This window comes from Serinus canaria, chromosome 2 (genome assembly GCF_022539315.1).
Source record: "Serinus canaria isolate serCan28SL12 chromosome 2, serCan2020, whole genome shotgun sequence".
Classification (NCBI taxonomy): domain Eukaryota; kingdom Metazoa; phylum Chordata; class Aves; order Passeriformes; family Fringillidae; genus Serinus; species Serinus canaria.
The window spans coordinates 105077439-105099125 of NC_066315.1; the positions used below are offsets into that span (position 1 = coordinate 105077439).

General features: G+C 43.4%; 1 protein-coding gene across 2 annotated transcripts in view; it reads left to right on the forward strand.

The window, feature by feature from the left end:
- The window catches only part of CABLES1 (Cdk5 and Abl enzyme substrate 1), a 70914-nt gene extending 49725 nt beyond the window's left edge, over positions 1 to 21189 (forward strand). For both annotated transcript variants that reach the window (XM_050970760.1, XM_030227620.2), the window contains 6 exons: positions 3125 to 3224; positions 4744 to 4900; positions 5682 to 5785; positions 15264 to 15370; positions 16288 to 16495; positions 18036 to 21189. In XM_050970760.1, coding sequence (XP_050826717.1) covers positions 3125 to 3224; positions 4744 to 4900; positions 5682 to 5785; positions 15264 to 15370; positions 16288 to 16495; positions 18036 to 18176 — 817 coding nt within the window. In that variant the 3' untranslated portion in view covers positions 18177 to 21189. The remainder of the gene's footprint in view (positions 1 to 3124; positions 3225 to 4743; positions 4901 to 5681; positions 5786 to 15263; positions 15371 to 16287; positions 16496 to 18035) is intronic.
- The last annotated feature ends 498 nt before the right edge of the window (positions 21190 to 21687 follow it).

The following is a 21687-nucleotide window of genomic DNA, read 5'->3' on the forward strand; positions in this document are numbered from 1 at the left end:
GCTGCAGTTCCCAGCTCTCCTGTGTTTCCCAGGGTCCATTCACCTGGCTGGTGTCACCCACCATCATGCCCTGTGTCATCCCAAAGGCTGGCAGTTCATGGCCTCTCTTCTCAGGCTCCTAGCTGGAGCTCTGCATTTCAATCTGCAGCTCAGTCTGCAGCTTGTGAGCCCAGCTACTTGTACCTCATGTATTCCTTAACATTCTGCACTCATGGATAACTGAGACAATATGTTTAGTTTTGAGGGTAGTTTCTAACACTGCTCAGTCTTCCAGAAATGGTATCCATGAATAGAATATCTAGAGCTTGACATTGATGTAAATCAGGGTAACTCCCCAAACTTTGTCAGAAACTGAGATCTAGTTTTTTTGCCTCCTAAGGAAATCTTATCCCTGATCTTCTCATTTTCTCAAGCTTTCCCTGCTCAAATAAAGTGAAGGTAGTAAAATTAGTTCCCATAGTTTATTTTTGGATTTGGGTATCTGCTTGAATTCCTTGAAGTTGCCTAAAAAGCACTTTTGGAAATAAAGCAGGAAAATCAAAACTGAGGAAGAGGAGGAAGGAAGTTTTCTTTACTGAAATGCCTCTTTGGCAAGGACTATTGTTCCTTTTCTGCATTTTCTAAGCACCATTTACTACTGGATAGTAGTTTGTGCAGTTCCTCAGTCCCATTGGTAGATAGAACAACTTAAACACAGGGAAAGCTTGATTTGTTTTTTCTATGAAGTACCTGTCCTCCATATGCTCCTGCTTTGTGGGACCCCTTGACCCTGATGCCATGTTAGGACATGTCCTACAAAACCTGGTGGCAGTGGATGGTCACACCAGTGCAGTGGCTGTACCCAAACAACCGTCCTGAGCCTTCCCCGTTTGGAGAGGTCTGAGGGAAAGCATCCCCCAGATCTTTCCCAGTTGTTCTTGGGATGTCTGGGCTGTGTGGAGGAAGCAGCTGTGCTGGGGCTCCCCCCAGCAGTGGGCAGGCAGCCTTTGGGCTTGCTCTCCCAGCAAGAGCTTTGCCAAGACCTTCCTGAGCTCTTTGTGTTTAATAGGAGTGAGGAAAAAAAAAAATAAAGGCTTGTCATGCAAAAAATTTTGTTAGCTTGCTGTTGATCATACTGATAGGGAACTCAAAAAGGGTCCAATAAAGTTGCTTAGGAATTTCTTATTAGGTGTTAACCAAGCCATTTTACAAGAGAGAGGAGGATGTGCATAAGCCAGGATGAGCCTTTCCATTTATATGCTCATAAGAAAGTGCACATTGTTTAGTACTGATTTTCCTCAAGAGAAGGAATTTAATTTTCTGTTTTATGGAGATATTTCTCTCCAAACAGTAACACTTTATTACTCCAATTTACAACACAAGCAGTCACATACTTTCTAGAAATATAGAGCATATGTGGAGAAGGGGAACACCCCAAGTAGCTTTTGCAAAACAGGGAGAATTACTGCAGTGTTGTTCACAGGGTCCTTAAAGGAGAACCTCTTTAGAAACATCAGAAGGATGGGGAATGGAGGCAATAGTGTCCATCAATCTTCAGCTAATGTCCAGGAATCATTCCTGTGTGTGCTCCCACTTGCCAGCTGACCCTGCTTCCTGCTTCAAAAGCACTGAGTTGCTTTTTATTTTTTAAAGCTGCTGTGCTGACTCTTCAAAGGGTGGTGGACTTCCATTTGATGAATGGCAAAGTTATCTATCCATGTCTGTTAATTACATGGAAAAATTTATCCATGACAAAACTCTGTTTTCAGAGTTGTATCTTGCTCTGTATCTGTAGGGTTTTGAATGGGAAGAAACTACACGGTTCTGATTTCAGGTAGTTCAGATATTTGTTTTCATTTTGGGGTTCCTCGGGTTGTGTGTTTGTTTCATAGAAAACTGCTGAAATAATTACAATTTGGCATTTATCTCTGTGAGAAATAGTTCCCTTGTGTGCTTTCTGTGCAGGAGCAGAGAGGCTAATACCGTGCTTGTGACAGAGAGCTATTTTTACATCATTATTAGTCCAACCCCTCAGTAACATGATATCAGGAAACAAGAATGATAATATGACACTGTGCTAAGTGAACTCCAATCAAGAAACTAAGAGGACTTTGTTGGGATTAGAAACTTGATACAGCCTTTTCCTTTATCACTGAACTGTGTTTTCCAGAAGATAGATGTGTTGGATTTTTCCAGCAGTGAGGTACATGTCTTACTGGGGGCTCAGGATGGCCGTGTTTCAGAGAAATAAAATGTGTGATAGGTTGGAAACAGGGTGTATTGTATGTCACAGCAGGAGACAGCCCAGCCTGTGACTGAGTGAAGAGCCTGCAGGGCTTCTCCTGACCTCCACATCAGCATCTCTCCTGCATGGAGTTTTGAGCACACACTTGGACCCCAGCAGCAACCAGCCAGGAAAATATTGCAAGATAAATATTATGGAGTTTCATACAGCTGTCATTTGTGAAGCACAGATTTGCTCCTTGTCCTTTCCACCTCTGCTCCCATTTTGGTCATGGTGCTAAAGCATGGGATACAGCCTGGTTGTCTCAGGAATCTCATTTATCTCCAAATGGAAGATGCCAGGTGGGTCTGTCCTTCTAAAGCAGATCCCCGAGTTTCCATGCCAGGCTCATGGAAAACTGGCTTTCTCCTGTCAGCCTCCAGCAGAAGGATCACTGGGCTTTGGCCACTCTCCTGTGTTCTCAAAGAAGCAGGAATCCTTCCTGGAATCTTGCACAGGAAATTACCTCTGTCTCACGTAGGGGAATGTGGGTATGTGCTCTGGGAACATCTGCCTGCTGGATACATGGCAGTCAAGTGTTCGGGCTGGATTGTTGTATCTCACCTGAAGTGTGTATGACTTCCAGTTCCTTCCCAAATCCAGGTTCTGTCAGAGGTACCCATTGATGGGGAACCTTGCTCTGTGCAATAGGCTGGGCTTTGAGCTGCAACCGTGAACAAAGCGGGGGTTTTCTCTATGAGGTGTTTTAGACAACAAAAGTGCTTGCCACAGGAAATGTTGTCTGGTCTGTGCTTTGCATTGGCGTGTCTGGATTAATGCTGTACCTTGTTTCAGCATTTGGTGGTGGGAGGTGAACAAGGTGTGTGTATTAAGAGCTGTTTCTGCTCTTCTTTCTTCCAGGGACATGAAGCTGGATGGTGGACGCCAGTGCCATTCTACTGGAGTGTGTCTGAAAGAAATAATTGGTCTTGAAGGTGTGGAGCTCGGAGCAGATGGGAAGGTGGGGATGCTTCAGTTCCTACTCCCTTAGATTTGATGTTATGAGGAGAAAAAATGGCTTAACTAATAACAAGTGCAAATGCAACATGCAGTGTAACACAGTAGTTAAATCGTGGTATGTGCAACTGTAAATAAGCTTAGTAGAAATTCATGAGGACTGCCCAAGCTGTCAATATAGACAACTCTGTATCCTTGAAGAAATTTGCCTCTGGCAATATCTGAGTGTGTAAAGCATTACTGAATTACACAGCCTTCCCCTTGCTCTAGCAGGAGGTATCACTGCAGTGTATATTGTCAGGAGCTTGAGAATAATTTCTGATGAGAGTTGTAGCTGTAATTCTATTTGCTTTCAATTGTATTTAATAACATTTTGCTCAATATTTTTCCAGAGAGCAGGAAGACAGTGGCACAAAGTTGATGAGCCTTTCAAAATCCAGAAGCTCATTCACTTGAATAGAATAAACAAATATGAACCTTTAGGGAACTGATCAATTTTAAATAAATATATAGAGGAGAGACAGTTTTAATTGTAGAAGAAAACATTTTTTTCCTGAAAGCTTGATTTACTTTCTACAGTTCAGTTTTCCTCAGTCTGCTGTCATCTATGGATTTAAAGGCCCTGGGTCAATGCTGCTACAGATGTTGTGCTCACCTAACCAGGTGTCAGGCCAGACCACAGGCTGTAAATTCCTGAGGACAATCTGTCTGCTTATAAAAAGCAGAAAGCTCGCATTGCTACATGTTTTATTTGACACCTGTTCTGACCTCCTTGTAAACCAGTCTAGAGTCTCAAACTCTTTTTTTTTCTTCAATGCAATGTTATTGTTGGAAAATGAGCCAACAAGAAGCAAGGCATAGCTTTTTCTTGGCCAGGGGTACAAGCAGAGAATCAGTGCACTCTAAAAATAATTTTGTCACAAGTTACTCATTCACACTTAGTCCATGGTGGGAGGGTAGTAAATGATCTCCCACAATGATTGCTGTGAACTGGAGCTCACTTATCACATCAATAAGACTCTGCCAGACAAAGTCCTGGGAAAGAAAAATAGCGGACAAAGTGCTTCAGTTTAGCAGTGGTTTAGTGATTTCCCTCTGGCAGCTGTGTGCTGAGGGACCCAGCACACAGCTTGATGATGCTAGTTCAGTAAAGAAGCTGCTGAAATGTGCTAGAGAGAAGGCCCACTGGAAAAAACCTGACCAAACTGATATATTTTTTAATCTGACCCTTGAGTAGGATTTTGTAAATCCAGTGTATTAGAGCTTTTGTGTGTGTGTGTATGTGTGTGTTTTGCTGAAGAACTAATGCCTTCACAAAGCATTTTTTGCATGAATAAACTGACTGTACTGAAGCAAATGTAGGTGACTGGTTTATATTCATCTGTGCCTAACTACTAAATCCAGAAAATCCTCCATTAATTTGGCTTCTCTTGCTTCCAGTTGGAATGCCCCAAAAGCATCCCACTGCATCCAAGCTGGGCTGAAAGTAACTGTCTGTCCATTCTGACATTTCTTTTTTTTAGACGGTTTCTTATACCCAGTTCCTATTTCCCACCAATGCTCTGGGAACTCGGAGGAACACAATAGACTCCACCTCATCTTTCTCCCAATTTCGCAATGCAAGCCATCGTAGCCTTTCTTTGGGAAGAGCTAACAGCACCCAGGGGAGCATTGATGCAGGTAACTTCTTGAGTAGCTCTTTTTAATACCCTGATGGTAGGCAGTTATTGCAAAGGACTGACACGTGTTTTAGTCCCCCTATTAGCTTAAATTAAATAAATACAGTCTTCTGTTGTGGGTGAAGCACAGCTTATTCCATATTTTCTTAGAAAGCTTGCTTGTGGAGGATGGAAGTTAAATAAACAAGCGGTGGTACTGACAGCCCTGATGGCACCCGGCGTGCCTCCTCCTGTCATCAGCATTGCTTGTTCCTCCTGAATCAGGCTTGTCCTTGCCTTCCTTTGCTATGGAAAATTTACAGTGGCAACACAGTAGTCACAAGCTGAAGGTGTAAATTCCACTTGTGACCTTTGTTAGGCTGGAAAGGGCTGTGTTTACAAAACCGGACACAAAACATAAGCCAAAGCACTATATGCTTAAAATACTTTGGCATGATAAATGAAACAAATCAAAACATCTGCTTGAACAGATGAAAACTTGTTGCTGGGAACAAAAGTCACTGTGGAGCTTTATATAATTCTGCAGTTCTCTAGGCCATAAATTCACATTTAGCAGGTAATTCATAAGCTCTAGGTCCTCTATGTCTTGACAAATCACATTAATATAGAAATATTTAGAGTTGTCAAGACTCAGAACAATTTTTCATCTCTTTAAAAAAATCTTGCATGGGGATAATATTGTCCATTATCTGTGAACTCATTTGCCACTTCTGTTAAGACCAGAGATGTCTTGATGTAATGAATTCCTTTCAAAATTCTATATGTAAACTGTTGTTTTATAGGTAGCGACCTGGGAGACTTTGTTGAATACGACCCCAATCTTTTAGATGATCCCCAGTGGCCATGTGGCAAACATAAGCGGGTTTTAATATTTCCTTCATATATGGTAAGTGATTCTGTGAGGACAGAGGAATTCCCATAACAAAATTCTGAAGGTTGAGGTTTCATTTGGCCGTATTTTAGGAAGACTGTTATTATTTTTAATCTACTAGTAAGAGCTGTTCAGAATGCTTTGTTCTAAATGACAGTTACTTCTCAAGGCATGTTAAAACAAACTCTTGGAGGTATTACAAAAGCAAACACTTTTATTACCACTGTATTTCATAAATGCTTTAGATGAAAGGCTTGTTCAAACAATGCACTCATTCTCTGGCATTCAGGGGAAAATTGATACTTCCTCAAACTGGCACCTCTTACAAAATAGGAGGATGCCCATTGGGGTTTTTCTGAAGTCATGAAGCTACGCTGTGTTTTGATGCTAATCATTCACTCCTCTGAACAGCTTGGTTTCCCAGGTATTTATTTCACCATGGGATAGTCCTTCCTTTAATTGCAGCAATTACGAGCAGAGTCTGTATATTTCCCACTATATCCAAACCCTTTAACAGTACAGAGACATAATTGTTCTGTGGTCTGTGCTCTGACTAAATGTTTTCTGTGGTGAGATACTTCTGTAGCCTTTCTTTTGATTGCTCCAAGTCTGTAGATTACTTTAGCAGGCCTGTTGCAAGATGCAGTGCAGTCATACACATGTGAGCATGTATCAGTCTGGATTGTACATCCAGGGTAACAGTAGGCTGTAGGGAAAATGGGGTTTTTTTTCCCCAACATGATGACCTACTTCTCTTATCTATATACAGATATGATAGGATTTGAAACACTGAGGTCTAAAGTGTTGTCCATGTTCATGTTTAATTTGGAACAGAAGACATTATTTAAGAAGCTGCTAATGTATGTAAAGATACAGCCTTTCTTTGTTCTCATCTGCCCCCCACCCCAGGGGTTATTTGGCTCGTGGGTGCTCCTTCTTCAAAATAAGCTCTAAGTGCTTTATGTGGATGTTTATCTGGTTGTACACAGAGGCTTAATTGAGTTCTAAGGCTGTGTTTATTCTAGATTTTCATATGGCATATCCAGAGTGTCCTCTGCTTACTTGCTACCAGTTTTCCTTTAAGGGCTGGCGAGTTATTTTTTGGCTGCCAATGTACAAAGTGACAACCTTTTATAGCAGATACATCTGTGGGGGAAAATAAATATTTGTCAGGTTTTGGTATGGTTACTGTCATGGAGAGGGAACTGTCTTCCCTCAAGGAGAAAGCCATTGTTAGTCAACATCCAAAGGGAACTTAGCTCTAGCAGTTGTGGCTGTGTTTCTGACCTTCCTCAGGCTGCGGGTTTCTGCCAGGCAGTACACGTCCCCCAGAATCACCTAAGGTCTTTGAGCCCCTTTTAACTTTATGTTCTCATGGACAGGGTTAAATGAGTAAAAAATGAGGCAGCCAGGATGGCATCCTGCAAGGGAGTTCTCCATCCAGGAATGGGTATTCAGTGCCATTCTTCTCTGTATGTTGCTTGGCCACAGCATTTGAAAGTCTTGTATTTGTACTTCTGATGTAAAAATGAAGCTGCCTGGGGATTTGACAAGGGGTGTGACTAGATGCCCTAAAGGTAAAAAATGGACTTCAAGGACAGTTGTTAAAATCAGTGTCATTGTTTATCTAGAATATATTTGCATTGACAGGGGTCTCCCTGCTTTTAAATTTTCTCTAGGGTTAATTACTGCTGTGTCTGAAATAATGTCTTATTTGACAGTTGAGGGTTTTTTTACCCTTCCAGACATCACTTCTTCATGACTATATGAGGGTCTCTGGGACTCCCACCTTCCTCTCTGAAGGCAGCCACTAATCTAAGAAAGGGTTAAAGGACATTAAGTGCTCTGTTTCTTTTGTTGAGGTTGATCACAGGCAGGTGCCAAGGCCTCTCTCAGCTGGGGTTTTGCCTGCCCACAGCCAAGCAGCATAGCTGTGATCCTATGCAGGAGCTGCATGGCTCTGCAAGAAACTAAGGGGTGGATGGTTGTTCTTCAGTGCTCAGCTGAAAGATTTTACAAGGTGCTGGTGCTTCCTTCAACCAAGAGAAGGGAGAAAATGTAGTGCTGGAGTGTCCGGGGAGATTGCAGGTAAAGTAGGAATTTTCAGTTTGGGCAACAGAGCTGAATATAAGGCCATATTGGCAATGTAGGAGACTTTACTCACATCTGTTGTAGACTTTTCTGACTCTCCTGACATTCTCTCCCCCTCTCCCTGCAGTTCACATCAGTCTGACAGGAGCATAATAGCTTTATAATTTCAAGTCATTTTCTTCCCCCCCAAATATAAAAATCGGCTCACACTGCAATTAAAGCAAATTGCAGTCTGGGGCCAGCCAGAGACCTGTGCTCTTTTCCTGACCACGTACAACTACTGCCGCAGTGCCAGACCTCTGCCAGAGGAGCGCAGGGGCCAGAGCAGCCACTGGGTGGAATGGGGCTGGAATTGCTGCCCCTCAGAGCTGGGTGGAATGGGGCTGGAATTGCTGCCACCCTCAAGCGCCGGAGCAACTGAGAGCGGCTCTGATGCCAGCACCCAGCATTCTGTTGTGCACGGAGAGCTGCAGCTTGTAATTAAAGTTTCGGTACTTGGCCAGGATTTAGCATTAATGCTTGACAGCTGCAAGCTTGTCGATATTCCCCTCACCCCTCCTTATGGAGGTCAGAGCAATTAATGGGGGGAAGGTGTGGAAGAGGAGTGGATGCCGGGCTGCGTCATTGCCTGCGGGATGGAGCTGCATGCACTGCTATTACTCCCATGAGCCTGGCTTGTGCTTCTTAGGCCAGGATTTCTTTGCTTGCTGGGAAAGCTCTGTTGAAGTCTGTGTGAATGCTGCATCAGTAAACACTTCAGGCTTTATCCCGAGGCATAGGACAGACAAAATATGTGGTCCGGTTTAGACTTTACTCAGAAATATATGCAACTAGCACTCTGTGTGCTCAATTTTCGTGGAACCTGAGTTTATCATCACTGACATTGACTTTATAGTCTTTTAATTTTACTGAGCTGAATTAGCCCTGACTCTTGGAGAGAAGTGTTAGCTGCAAGTCCTCAGCTGTTTTCAAGGAGAAGCTGAGCTTCCCTCTTGAGGATAGCTCTGGGGAAGCAGAAGTGCTTTTGGTTTAGTCTGGTTTGGTTTTTTTTTTGTTTGTTTTCTGTGGTTTTTATTATTGTTGTTGTTGTTGTTGTTTTGGGGGGGTTTTGCATGTTTTTTGTTTGTTTGTTTGTTTGTTTGTTCTTTTTTTGTTTGGCTTGGTTTGTTTCTTTCTGTAGCAAAGTCTCAGACTTAAGAGAGCATACACTTCCCTGTTGCATTTCTATAAGTAATACCCACAAATTGCCTGTCGGGACAATTCTGAAAAGTATTTTTCAATACTTTACCAATTCTATGACTTCTATTAATTGTATTAGTTGTATTTAAAGTCTAGTCTGCTCTGGGGAAATTATTTCATTTTGTGTTGTCTTTGTAGGAGAGTCTGCAGTCTCTGCTGCAGTATAAACAGTAAGAGGTAGAAAAAATTCATGCTGGGGGATGGGGGGGGAAGGGAAACATCATGTCATGGTTAACAGATGTCTTCCTGGCTGATACTGCTAAAACAGGAATTTGTGCAGATTCTTAAATCTCTCTAGAACAGGAACTTTATCTACCAGACTAAGCATTAATTTCTTTCCTCAAATCTCATGTTGACTAGCATATGTACAGACTCATCAGTGCCCCCCTGGTCTCTCTGCATTCTTTCCAGCAGAAACTCCTTCTGTGCTGGACTAGAAAACTCATTCTCAACAGGCTCGAGGCTGATCCTGCAGTACTGCTTTTGTTGGTAACACAGAAGCACAGGAGCATGTTAGCTGGTCACTGTGTGCTGCCAAAACTTGCAGCAGAAGAAGAAAAGCCCAGATCAGCAGCACGCTGACTTTGAGTGACCCATTCTGTAGTCGCATCCCTGAAATATCCATCTCTCTGTGCTCAAAGGATACACGTGGAATTAGGTTTGGGTACTGAGCTACAGTGTCAGTGTGTTGGTTTAATTATATAAAAATAAATTGACATCTCCACACCACTAATAAAAGAAGCAGGTCACAAAACTCTGCAGAGCTGTTGCAGTGCCTGCCTGCCAGCCCGCACTTGCCAGGTACCGCGCTAGCGGCGAGCACAGCCGGGCTGCGGTATTTAATATCAGTCCTCCAGTGTGATTTTAAAATTAGAACTGCTTGCTGCCCTGGCCCTTTGGTCTAACAAAAGCCCTGCATGATGATATAATGCATTTGGTCTGTCGTTCTCTCGTTCTGTCTGTCACAAGGAGCACCAAGGTCAGGCAGACTCCAGTACAGCCAGCGTCCTTCAGTGCTGTCGCCCTATTCTTCGAGCCTCTTCTGTAGCTGTATACTAAGTATCTCCAGACTGCTTTTTTGTCAGCTACTGACCTTGTACCCAAAAGTCTCAGGGAGCAGAGGATAGCAGTGGTAGATAATCATATATAAATCCTGTGCTCTATGCATTTGATGCTATATTTGGCTGAGACTCCAGTAAATAACTAATTTGAGAATAATTCCTGAGTGTTAACAACGTGAAATAAACTGGCATCTTTCCATGAACTTAATTTCAAAGAGGCAGTTTTGAAACTTATTTGCCTTGTGAAATTCAAAATCTTTCAGTTTAAGGTCCTTGAATGTTAATAACTTTGTAACAACAGAAACATCTTATTTTAGTCTAGCTGCCTTTTTTAGACTTTTAATTATAATTCGGGATCACTCACGTGTTCCATCACAGTTTAAAGTCTCTTTTCTGTCAGGGTTTCTCATAATATATGCATTGTAAGCCATAAGTGTATGAATTAGGTTACTGGCAGTTGATAGGTACGTAGCTGGTCACCTGTGGGATGCATTAAAGTAGTCAGAGAGTGCAGACTTATTGACTTCACTTCTTGTGTGGCTGAGACCTTATCAGTGACCTACCAAAAGTCTGCTTCAGGTGTCAGTCTTCCGTCTGCTTTCTGTGAAGCAGATTTATCAGGGATACACAGTAACAGCAGCTAAGAGAGCCTATCATACATCCTTTATTTTATTCACCTATTTTATTCTGATTTTATCCTTCTTAAGCTAAGAGATAGAGGCATCCAAGGCTAGATCATCTTTTACTGGTTGCATGCCAAAGCAGGATTTATTTTCTACAATATTTCATCCTGCCAGTCTTACCAACCATTTCAGGCATTCTCTCTCCTCCCATATTTATGAAACTATATATACAGCTTTCCTATGAGAAAGCAGCTGCCTGAAAACGCTTGTGAATAACACCCGAGCTGAGCTCCAAGTTCAAAACTGCCAGCCAAGCAAAAAGTGTGCAGAGTAGAGACTTGGGCTGAAGCATTTATCACTCTGTCCAGGCATCTGTCAGCTACCATATATCAAGGATTTCATTTGTTTTGTGCAGCTTCCATCACCCAAGTAAAATATACATACACAGATCTGTACACAGAGAACATAACAGAGCCCACAAAGGAGTATTGCTGAATGCTGAATAGAAATGTGTTCCCTGCAAATAAGCTGTGAGAAACAAGACAGACGGTTCTGGATGACAGAAGTTAAAAACATTGGAGATTAGACTATGAGAGAGACAGTTTAGTAGTTCCCAGTGCCTTGTTCATGTGTCTGACAGCTCTGGGAGTACAGAGTGCCTGCCTGATAGGGAATAATATTGTGTATAAGAAAGCATGTTTGGATGGAGAAAAGCTGTGCTCCTTTTAGAGAAATATTTGCAAACCCTTCATAAAATTTTGGAGCATCAGTATTGATCAGAGCCCTGACACAAGCAATACCAGACTTGTCCTGGACAGACAGTCATGTGTTTTTCTTCACATGGAAGCTTCGTGTGGGACACACAGGAAGCTCAAGGGCAGTGGCGTGGCCTGAAACAGAAGAGAAGCATAAACACTGATCAGGGAGCAGGCAGAGGAGAGTAGTGTTGTGTCCAAGTCCTCCCCTGTCAGAGCCCAGCTGGTTCTTGTGGGTTGCTGGACCACCCCAGAGCTTTGCTCCACTCCCTTACTCGTGGGCAGGGGTAGCAGTGGGGGTTACTGCTCAGTAGCAAACTGTTTGCAGGGTGCATAAGGTGCCCTGGGCAGGATCAGGGCTGGGGACCGAGATTTCTGTGTAGCCTTGTGAGTGCTGTGCCCCAGCAACAGGGGTGCTCAGGTTCCTGGTCAGAAACCATTTGAAAGGGTGACTGACTCCATCACTCACAGATGCTTATCCAACATTGCTTTTAAACTACCTCTCAACAGGTATTTTTTAGGGGTATCTTCTGCCTGCCTCTCTGCTGGGCAGGGTCCTGCATGCACAGGATGCATTTCTGTAGGGACCAGCTGGACAAGCAGCATCCTGTTGCTCAAAGTCCAGCTTCTGCAGCAGCTATGAAGGAAGAAAAAAATCAAGGGACAAAAAAACCCCAAACTTGCAGAAATCCTTTTCTTGAGAGTAAGGGCAGTTAGCTGAGCTCCCCAGCATGGCACTGACAAGATGAGACAGCTGCCTTCGAGCCAGTGTGTTCAAACATGCTGCTGTTATCCTGTTACATGAATCAAAACCAGCACACACCAGCTTTCATCTGGATTTCATTATTGTGATTTGTATCGTAGAGACTGTTGTCTCGCAGGAAGCGGCAGTATTCAGACTTGGAGAGGGGGAGATCCTTATCACAGGACAAAATTGACAAATCTCTGTGTTTAAAAATAACTGTACCTCTGTACTCTTCTTAGTTTTAAGCTGTCTGCTTAGTCTCAAGCCTCTGAGCGCTTTGCTTTAAATGAAATTTTTAAAAAGAGCTTTTCTCCTTCTAAAGAGAATTTAGCTGAATTCTGGCAAACCTCCCACAGGCTGGAGGAGTCCCAGGTAAAACAAGTCGGTTCCTGCAGAGCAGCCATGGGGAAAGGTGCATCCCAGGGGGCTGCTGCTGCTGCTGCTGCGTGGCAGAGCCCAGGGCTCACTCCCCCTCTGCACAGTGGCCCCCAGAGCCACCCTGACTAGTTAGAGGTGAAAGCAGCTGAAACCTGCTGTGTGGCACAACTTCTGCGCAGCCCTTCAGCAGAGCCTGGAGGATGGACAGGCCTTCCCTTTCTGTTGGGAAGTGGTTTCTGTTCTGCACATGAGCAAAAGAAGAAGATAACCTGGAGAGAGCTAAAAGCAAGTTAATTAAGATGAAATTATGAGCAATGTGGTAATGAAGAACAAACAATGGGCAGTTAGGTTTGTAGTGAAGCATGAAATAAGGTGTCAGGCAGCTTTGTAAGGTAACACTGAGCTCACTATTTATAGGATTGCCCAAGACAACCAAAAGATACTGGTAGTAACTAAAATCATCTTTACATTGAATGGGATGGATCTGGTTAGTGTCTCTTGGCTCTGTAAACAAGAGCATCATGGACTCATGTTTCGATACCCTGAGTACCCTGTTTCTATACCCTGAGGTCTAAATTAGATGTGGCTTGTTTCAGTGCCCTCTTGTAGCAGTACCAAGAGGAATTCTGCCTCTTAACACATAAAACTCCTAGCATGTCTGTGCATCAGCAGCACCCAGCTTGCTGATGATCCTTTGGCAACAATACCAAGGAGTAGGCAGGCCAGCTGCAACATTCCAGGGAAAGAAAGGAAAAGGGATAGTTGTTAAGATCTTCATTCTTCTGCTTAGAGGTCTGAGCCCTGCCAGGTGAGATGAAGCATGTGAGAAGCTGTCTGCAGTGAAGAGCCCTGGCTGCACAGTGCATGCATACATCCTACATCCTTCCAGCCTCTGCAGGGTTAAAACCAGGCAGGCCCACACATTCCATTGAAGCTTTCCCACCCTGGTGGGGCAGGGCTTCTCCTTCCTGTCTTTTCTTCTCTTCCTTTTATTCAGGTGTGGCAGCACATTGCCTGCTTCAGCATCAAGGCAGCTTTATGAATTTTTAACCTCAGAGGCACTGCACTGTCTGCCTCCACCTGCAGTCAGGCTCATCCATACACGTGCAGGGAAGCAGGTGTGGCTGAGGAGTGTTGATGTGTTTTAAAACCTGTGAATGACCATAACAACACCCCATGGCAAAAACCTGGGTTTTTCCTCTCTATTTTGTTTGCATCAAATACTGCTGGGCATTATTCAGGGGAAGCACATGCTCTACTCTGTTTTAATTTCCTAATAATTCAGTAATCTCATAAGTAAAGTGCAGGAAAAGTTAGGTGTGTTTTACTCTCCTTCATGCTTATTTTGGAAACAGAGAACAACATGATTGGATAAAGGGAATTGTCTGCTTTCTCTCTAGAGCCATTGCACTTTGTATTCCCCAAGCCCTTCCTTTTATTATTTTAATGACAGAAAAAAGCCTGAAAGCATATTCAGTCAGTCTTTTTGGCTGATTTCAATTCCCTTGAGGATACATTTCAGCAGAGCTCCACCTTCTATAAAGGCATAACGTGCAGCAAAGGTTTCACATACCTCTTTCCACCTCTTGTGTGGTGTTCACAGCTCTTTGCCATAATACAAGTTAATCAAAACCAGAAATCAGAAGTGAAGAATTATTTTATGAGCAGGAGAATGTGCTGCACTATCCACTGCTGCTTTCTTACATGCTTGAAGCTGGCAGGGGGCTGAATGCCTGGGGACCAGGCTGTCCCCCAGGTGCCCAAGCTGGGGCTCCTCTTCTGTCCAATGGGCAGAGCTGTCAAAGCTTGGAAGAGAATTGACACATTCCCAAAATAAAGGTTGGTTTGTCATTGAGGTGCTAGATTTTGGAAAGCTGAATGGTGACAGAGGGTTTGAGCAAAGTGCTCCCTGAACAAGAACTATGGGAACAAGAGAAGTTCTGGACACCCACAGATGCAGGGGCTGCGTTGGCCAGGAGAACCCTCTGCAACTTGGGGAGATTCCTTAGGCTGTAACAAAAAGGAATAGGAAGCTCAAAGGAAGTAGACTGTACACTTAGAATGTTGTCCTGGCTCTTTTGTCCATTTACTGCCTAACTTACCACAGCATTCCTGCCTTCCACTCTACTGAGTGACCTGCCATATAAGCTGGCTACTTACTTTATTATCAATGTATACTACAGCAGACAAGAGTTTGTACCTGTGGTTTCTTTAAAGAATCAATCTGAGAGAAACTCACAATGGGTCTCAGAACCACAAGGAGGTATGCACCATAATCTGGTCATCATAGCAGTTATTGTGATGAATTTTTTTTCTCTTACAAGGCTTCTCAAGTAGGTTTCATCCAGCCACATTCATCTTCAAATCACTCTTAGCAATACTTAGAGGATGCTCATGAGGTATGTATTGTTCAAGGCTTGTGCTGAACAAGTCATTTATTTTGTCAGTCACAAATAAACAGTTGCCTTAGTTCAGACTTAACTTACCTGCCTGCTGAAAGTGTTGGGACTGATTTGCACTTGTTTGGTATTCCTTGCTTCTGAGAATGGAGTGATCTTCTTTGTTACAAACTGAGTCATTCTCTCTTGCCATGTGTTACAGACCACGGTCATAGACTACGTGAAGCCATCAGATCTCAAGAAGGACATGAATGAGACCTTTAAGGAGAAGTTCCCTCACATCAAGCTAACCCTCAGTAAAATAAGAAGGTATGTTGCAAAGCTCATTAAGGCTGCAACGTGATGCAGCTGTCTCACATGTCAGTGCAATTCCTGCTGTGCATGAGGGGAAGCACAGCACTGATTGATCTTCCAGGAGCAGTGACCAGCAGAGGTGCAGAGTAAGTCAGATGACTGCTTGGATTACTGGGATGAGTAAGCAGGATAGAGGAATGTGCAAACATGTGCTGGTCAAGTGTTAAACACAGCATCTAACGGGATGGGGATGAGAGCTGGGCATGCACTATGTTAAAATAGCCAGAAAAAGAACCCAACAGAGTCTCTAAGCTCATGGCAATTGGCTTAAAAAGAGACTGAGGAAAGAGAAGTGCTGCTTTTGTGCCTTAGCCAGAAGCAAAAAGAGTAGTTGGCTTCACAGCAAAGTTGTAATATTCCATCTCTGTTTCTGATGTAGCAGGCTGGACATATTGCTCCACTGAAGTAATGATAATTTCATTTGACCCTGGTGGCCAGAAGGACACTGAGCCACACTGCTCTGTAACCAGACAGTGCTGCAGTACATGGACAGAACTGTCAGTTTGGATTTGGCCAACCATAACCAGCAGCAAAAGCTGCATTCAGAGCACCAGTAATCAAAACATTGTTACAAAACAAATGGTATGCAGTGCAGGACCTCTGATAAAGTATTGTTGCTTAAACTGTCTGAGCTTTTTTGGTTGCTTTTATAGTTTGACACAACTGTCTGTTGGGGGCAGTGAGGGTGACTGGTGATGTAAAAATGTGCCATGAAATGTGCCCCCAAAACAGCATAAAGATATCTGCCCAGTAAATTATGTTTTCCCTTGCATTTGACTAAGCAGGAATCTCTGAAAGCATGGTTCTTAGGGTGAAATGAGAAGTGCTTTAAAGCTCATCTCACAGCATACTTGTCTGGTCTCTTTACTCAGCTTGAAGAGAGAAATGCGCAAGCTTGCTCAAGAAGAATGCGGTTTTGAAGAGCCCACAGTGGCCATGGCCTTTGTCTACTTTGAGAAGCTCGCTCTCAAGGGGAAGCTGAACAAGCAGAATAGAAAGCTTTGTGCTGGAGCTTGTGTTCTTTTAGCAGCCAAAATTGGCAGTGACCTCAGAAAACATGAAGTCAAGCATCTTATAGATGTACGTATCCATAGGTTTCCAGTGTTCCATCTGCATGAAGTGCCAGTGTGTGGTCTGTGCAAGCCTGTTTGTCAGTGGACATGCTCTCTTTCGGGCTTCCAGATGTACAGCCAGCTAAATATCTTTTTTTGTTACACGTTTTTGTGGAAGTAGTAGTGATCAATGTCCCTGCAGAGGCATGGGAAGCTTGTTTTATGGGATAGAAGGCCCTGGTGTCAGATACTGTGAGGTTTGAGATGTATCTGCCCATCATTTTGTCAATACAAGGCAACAGGGGAGCCCTCAGGAAATTAATTTTGCTTTTAATTGTGTTTTCAAGACTGTCAGTAAGGATTCTCCTTCGGGAATTAAATGCAGATACTAATTTCAGATGAAGTCCAATAGATATTTATATTTATGAAGTTCAGCTTTTGGGCAAGAAAACTTAAGGAGGTGTTCCCATCAGAACACCTCATTCAAGATGGTTTTCAGAGTAAGGTGTTTGGTCTTCTTCCCACTCCACATGAAAGAGGTAACATGAGGGTGTTATGCCATAATCCTCTGCAAGCACTGAGGTACCAATCTGATTTAATACTGCAGAAAGTTGGGCTGGTGTCTTGGTATGTGGCTACAACCAGCTCACTCAGTGGAAGAGACATGGGATCGTGGATGGGGACAGGACTGGACTCATGCCCTCCTCCCACAGTCACAGAGCTGGGTTGACAGTCAGTTTGTTAGAAAGCCCTCTGAATAACAGCCAAAAAAAACCATCAGCCAAGTGGGAATTGGAAGATCTGGCCTCTTTTGCTGTTGTGAAACATTGGTCCATGAGACACTGAACTTTGCAGTAGGCCCAGTGGGCAGAGAAGTAACAAGCCAGGGAGATCCTAAGAGGATGAGGGGGGAAATACCCCTGAGCAAGTCGTTGCCTACTTGTGGCATCCAAATCCAGTGAAAACAGCAGAGCATAGGGGAGGTTTAGTACACTACAGCACAAAAAAAACTATAAAACCCATCTCACCCCCCCTGAGGATAGCAGTTTCTATTACTCACTGTTCTTACGACACCTTCTGCCTCTGAGGTATTAAGATCAAATTGTGGCAAAATAGTTTCTCCAACAGGGTGTTGTAGCCCAGTCTAATGCTGAAAGGAAAACTAGTGATTTCAAGCAGTGCAGGAAGTTCATGGACAATTACAAGATGCATGTCTTCCATTACACAAGTGATTTTGATGTTTGCATGAAGCTAGGAATTTCCTGTTGCTGCTGTGGTAATCACAGTGATTGTTAGAAGATGTATCTGCTCACAGTGGAATGAGTGAAGTGACGAACGTGTTGGAAATAGCATGGCTGGCTGAGCTCTGTGAGTTCACCTTCACAGTAAAGATTCCGAAAATCCAGTTCACACAGTCCTGATTTTCTAAACCCAGAATTATGTGAGTCCATCAGTGTAATGACAGCAGCATGCATGTTTTGAATGTCATTTGTGGGAAAGCTCTAGAAAGGCAAACCCTCGTTCCATTGTTGTTCATTTCTATTTTTCCCCCTCGGCTGTGGTTGCAGAAACTGGAAGAGAAGTTCCGGCTGAACAGGCGAGAGCTGATCGCCTTCGAGTTCCCGGTGCTGGTGGCCTTGGAGTTTGCTCTGCACCTGCCCGAGCACGAGGTGATGCCGCACTACAGACGCCTGGTGCAGAACTCCTAGCGCTGGCTGCCGGCGGGGAAGGGGCTCCCGACTGTTCTGCTTGGCTCTCCCAAGCCGCAGTTACTACTGGAAATGCAAAATCAGACTCCTAACACTTCACTCTCTCTCTCCCCCCCCAAAGCAGTTTTTCTGGCTACAGGAAATACTGCATCGACTCTTGGCTTTGACGAATTTATGTATCGTTACTTTCTCAAAGCAGGTGAAGACTGAGCTGTTGGTGAATAGTTCACGTGCTGAAACTGGGTGGCGACTGACCCTACCTGTAGGGACTACAGCTATAAAAGTAGGCAAGAATTAGAAGGGCAGCCTCCATGACCACCCCTCTCTCCATCACACAAACCCTGGAAGCCCACTGAGTGCATTCTTGTAGCGCTTTTTCTACAGACCTGCTGCAAAATCCAAGAGAACTTCTTGAAGTGAAAAAGCTTTTAAAGAAGATATCTTCACTGTGTCAAAAAGAATGTGCCAATCTATTTTTGTATCAGCAATTGAAAGTGCACTTTTTCCTGTGGGGTATTTGTGTGTGTATCCGTGTGTGTGTGTGTGTGTGCGTGACACCGAACTGATCTCAGTCCAGGTGGTTGGCTTAGCTGTTTCCAAGTGTATCAGTTACTGATGGTGAAGATCAAGGTGACCTTACACGTTTACTCCTTGAAAAACGTAACTACTGGAAAAGTGGTAAATGGGATCATTTTTGGACACTTGGGTTTTTTTATTCTCTGATCTTTCCAACATTGTACCTTTGAAAGGATTACACTACTACTACTGCGAGAGAAGGATCAGCAATTGACCTTAAGTTTTCAGTCATGTTTGTGGTAAAGATGAAAGCATTAGTATAAGATTTCCGTGTCATGTTTTTTAAAAATATCTTGTGTTAAGCCACATGCATATTTTTAACCTTCGCACTTTTCCCACTGTGGAGATGGTTAGACTTGCACTCTGTAGTGTTGTATTTCTGTGCTCTATGTTAGAGTGCGTAATGAGCACATTTATTGTGCTTTATCTTAAAACAGTGTTTTATTAAAAAAAAAGTGTAGGGCTCAGCAGTTAATGGGTGTCTTAAGGCTCCAACAGCAGGGGCATCAGCCATTATAGTTTGGGGTTTTAATTAGGATTGACTGTGCAAAACCTAAAATCTGTGCCCATTGAGATCCAGTTTCTTTAGACACTGCAGTGCTGGAGTTTTATGGTAAAACTTCTTGCAGCTTCCCTGGTTCTGACTGGACACCCAGAAAGCTTAAAGGCTTTATCCAAGCTCCTGATGCTATATCCACGCTAAGCTAATGCCATGCTGATGGATATTGTTGAGTTGCTGTTATCATGTGGGATTCCACCCCTGTCCAATCGTCTCCTGTGCTGGTTCACTTTACAAGACTTGTCCTCAACATGCCCCACATGGATCTGCTAAAGTCAAGTTATTACATTTGTGGTAATTATAAAATAAATAATAGTCTCAACTGTGAGATTTCAGCTGAAGCCTTACCTCTCTAAGTTTGGGAATGCTTGCTCAGAGTATGAAAAGGGCTTGGGAGCAGAACATCGAGAAGTGGGACATATCAGAGGATGCGAACACACTAATGCTTACTTTCTTTCACTCTTACTTTAATCAGTTTTATTATTTCCTTCAGTTAAGCCAGGAAACATCCAGTTTCTTTACCAGCTTTGACTCCTTTAAATTCTAGTATGAAAAAAGCCTGCATACAATTGCTCTACAGGATCTAGAAAGGTTACACGTCAGGACAAATGGGAATTTGGTTGATGCTGTTGCTCTCCCCCATTCTAAAGGGGAAGGTGACCGTGCTAGCTTACAGTTATTAGTAATACTTACCTGATTACTGATATAGATGCATTCCAACAGGATTGGGGAGGAGGGGGTAAAGAGAAAAGTGTGCACTTAAAGCTTACCAGTATAACATCCCATGTTGCTGCAACCCATGTGTCACTCAGCCAGCTGCAAAGTGAGGGGAGAGGGGGCAATCTCCTCTTCCTCCTCCTCCTCCTCCTCCCTCTCCTCCTTCCCCTGGCCCCCACACAGCCAAGGAGCAGTGGAGAGAAGAGCCTGGAGCACACCTGGAGCCTGTGGCAGCCTTGCTGGTTTATTCAGACCAAAAAGGCAGTGGGTGTAGTGTGGACCTATGATCCAAAACAGTCTGTGGGTCAGCTAGGAGGGCTTTCACCCTTGGCCATATCCCTTTCCACCCAAACTGTGTATATACATTCAAGATATGTTTCTGATTGTGGACATCTGTTTCTAATAGCGACCACTCAAGGCTAAGCAGAAGCTTTACCTTTCCACCAAGGCTTCTACCTTTTGCTTTTGAGTCTGATTGTTCTCTTATATTGCTTTATAGCATTGCAGGGAAAAAGCAAACTGTGATTGCAAGATGCAGACTAAAGAATGACAGTCATAGTAGTCTTTAGAGATGCTGTTGAATCAAGCTGTCACATCTCTTGCCTTCTGTGCTGCTACCCAACCCTGATCTACAGTTTACACAGATTTCTGGATGAAATCTGATTGCTGGAGACTTTCTGCTTCTCATTGTTATCACTGTTGCTTTGGGGGCAGAAAAGGGTTTCAAGTGATGTTCAGTTACAGTCTGAATGTGGAATAAACAAGGTGGTGGGGATGTTGCACTGTTCACTTAGGAACGTATATAAAGCCATATGTTGCTAGATCTCAGAGCACAAAGCTTGGTCAGTACAATTATGATTAGGACAATGGGCAGGATTTGCCCCCCTTTTCTGCCCAGCCCTGGGAAAATTCAGGCTGAAGAGGTAGAGAAAATCTGTACCAAACAGAAAACATGTTGATTGTTTTCCTTTGTCTTACATGGCAATGAGTGTTGATTTACAAATGATTTTAGGTTCAACTTTAAATAGTTTGGGAAAATAATCCATTCCATATAACTTCTTCTGTTTTGAAATTATATACCGTACACTCTACCATGCAGAGTTATTCCTTTTCTAAAAAAAAAAAAGAATAAAAGTTTTAAAAAAAATTGAAAAACACAGACTGTTTTTCACCAATGACAATATGTAAAATTATTCTGTCTCTCATCTGTATGTGAAAAGGGGTTTGGTTTTGTCTCCCCCTGGGACACACAGCTACTTATTAATAAGCTTGCCAAAGGATCCTGGCCATCTCCTGGTGTTCAGCTCCCTGCAGAGCCCTCACTTCAAACATTTTTCCCTCCATTCAAGATCATAACTTTCTTCCCAGACCACTGTTTTGGGTTTGTTGGGATTTTAAGCCCTTCTTTTTTGGCAGCACCCGGAACTGCCAGAAGCAGGGTCTCTGATTCCCAGCTGTCGGCATGCCTGAGGATGAGGCACAGGCAGGCTCTCCGGCACTGTTCGTATCTCATGACCCCTTGTTCACAGGAGGCTTTGGAATATGCTACTTTGGGTTAGTCCAGGTGGTGGTAAAACTTACAACCAGCCCATGTGCCAGATGTGGTTCACAAGCAGCTGCTTCCTCTTTGGAGGCTGAAAGTTGTGGTTTGGACATTCA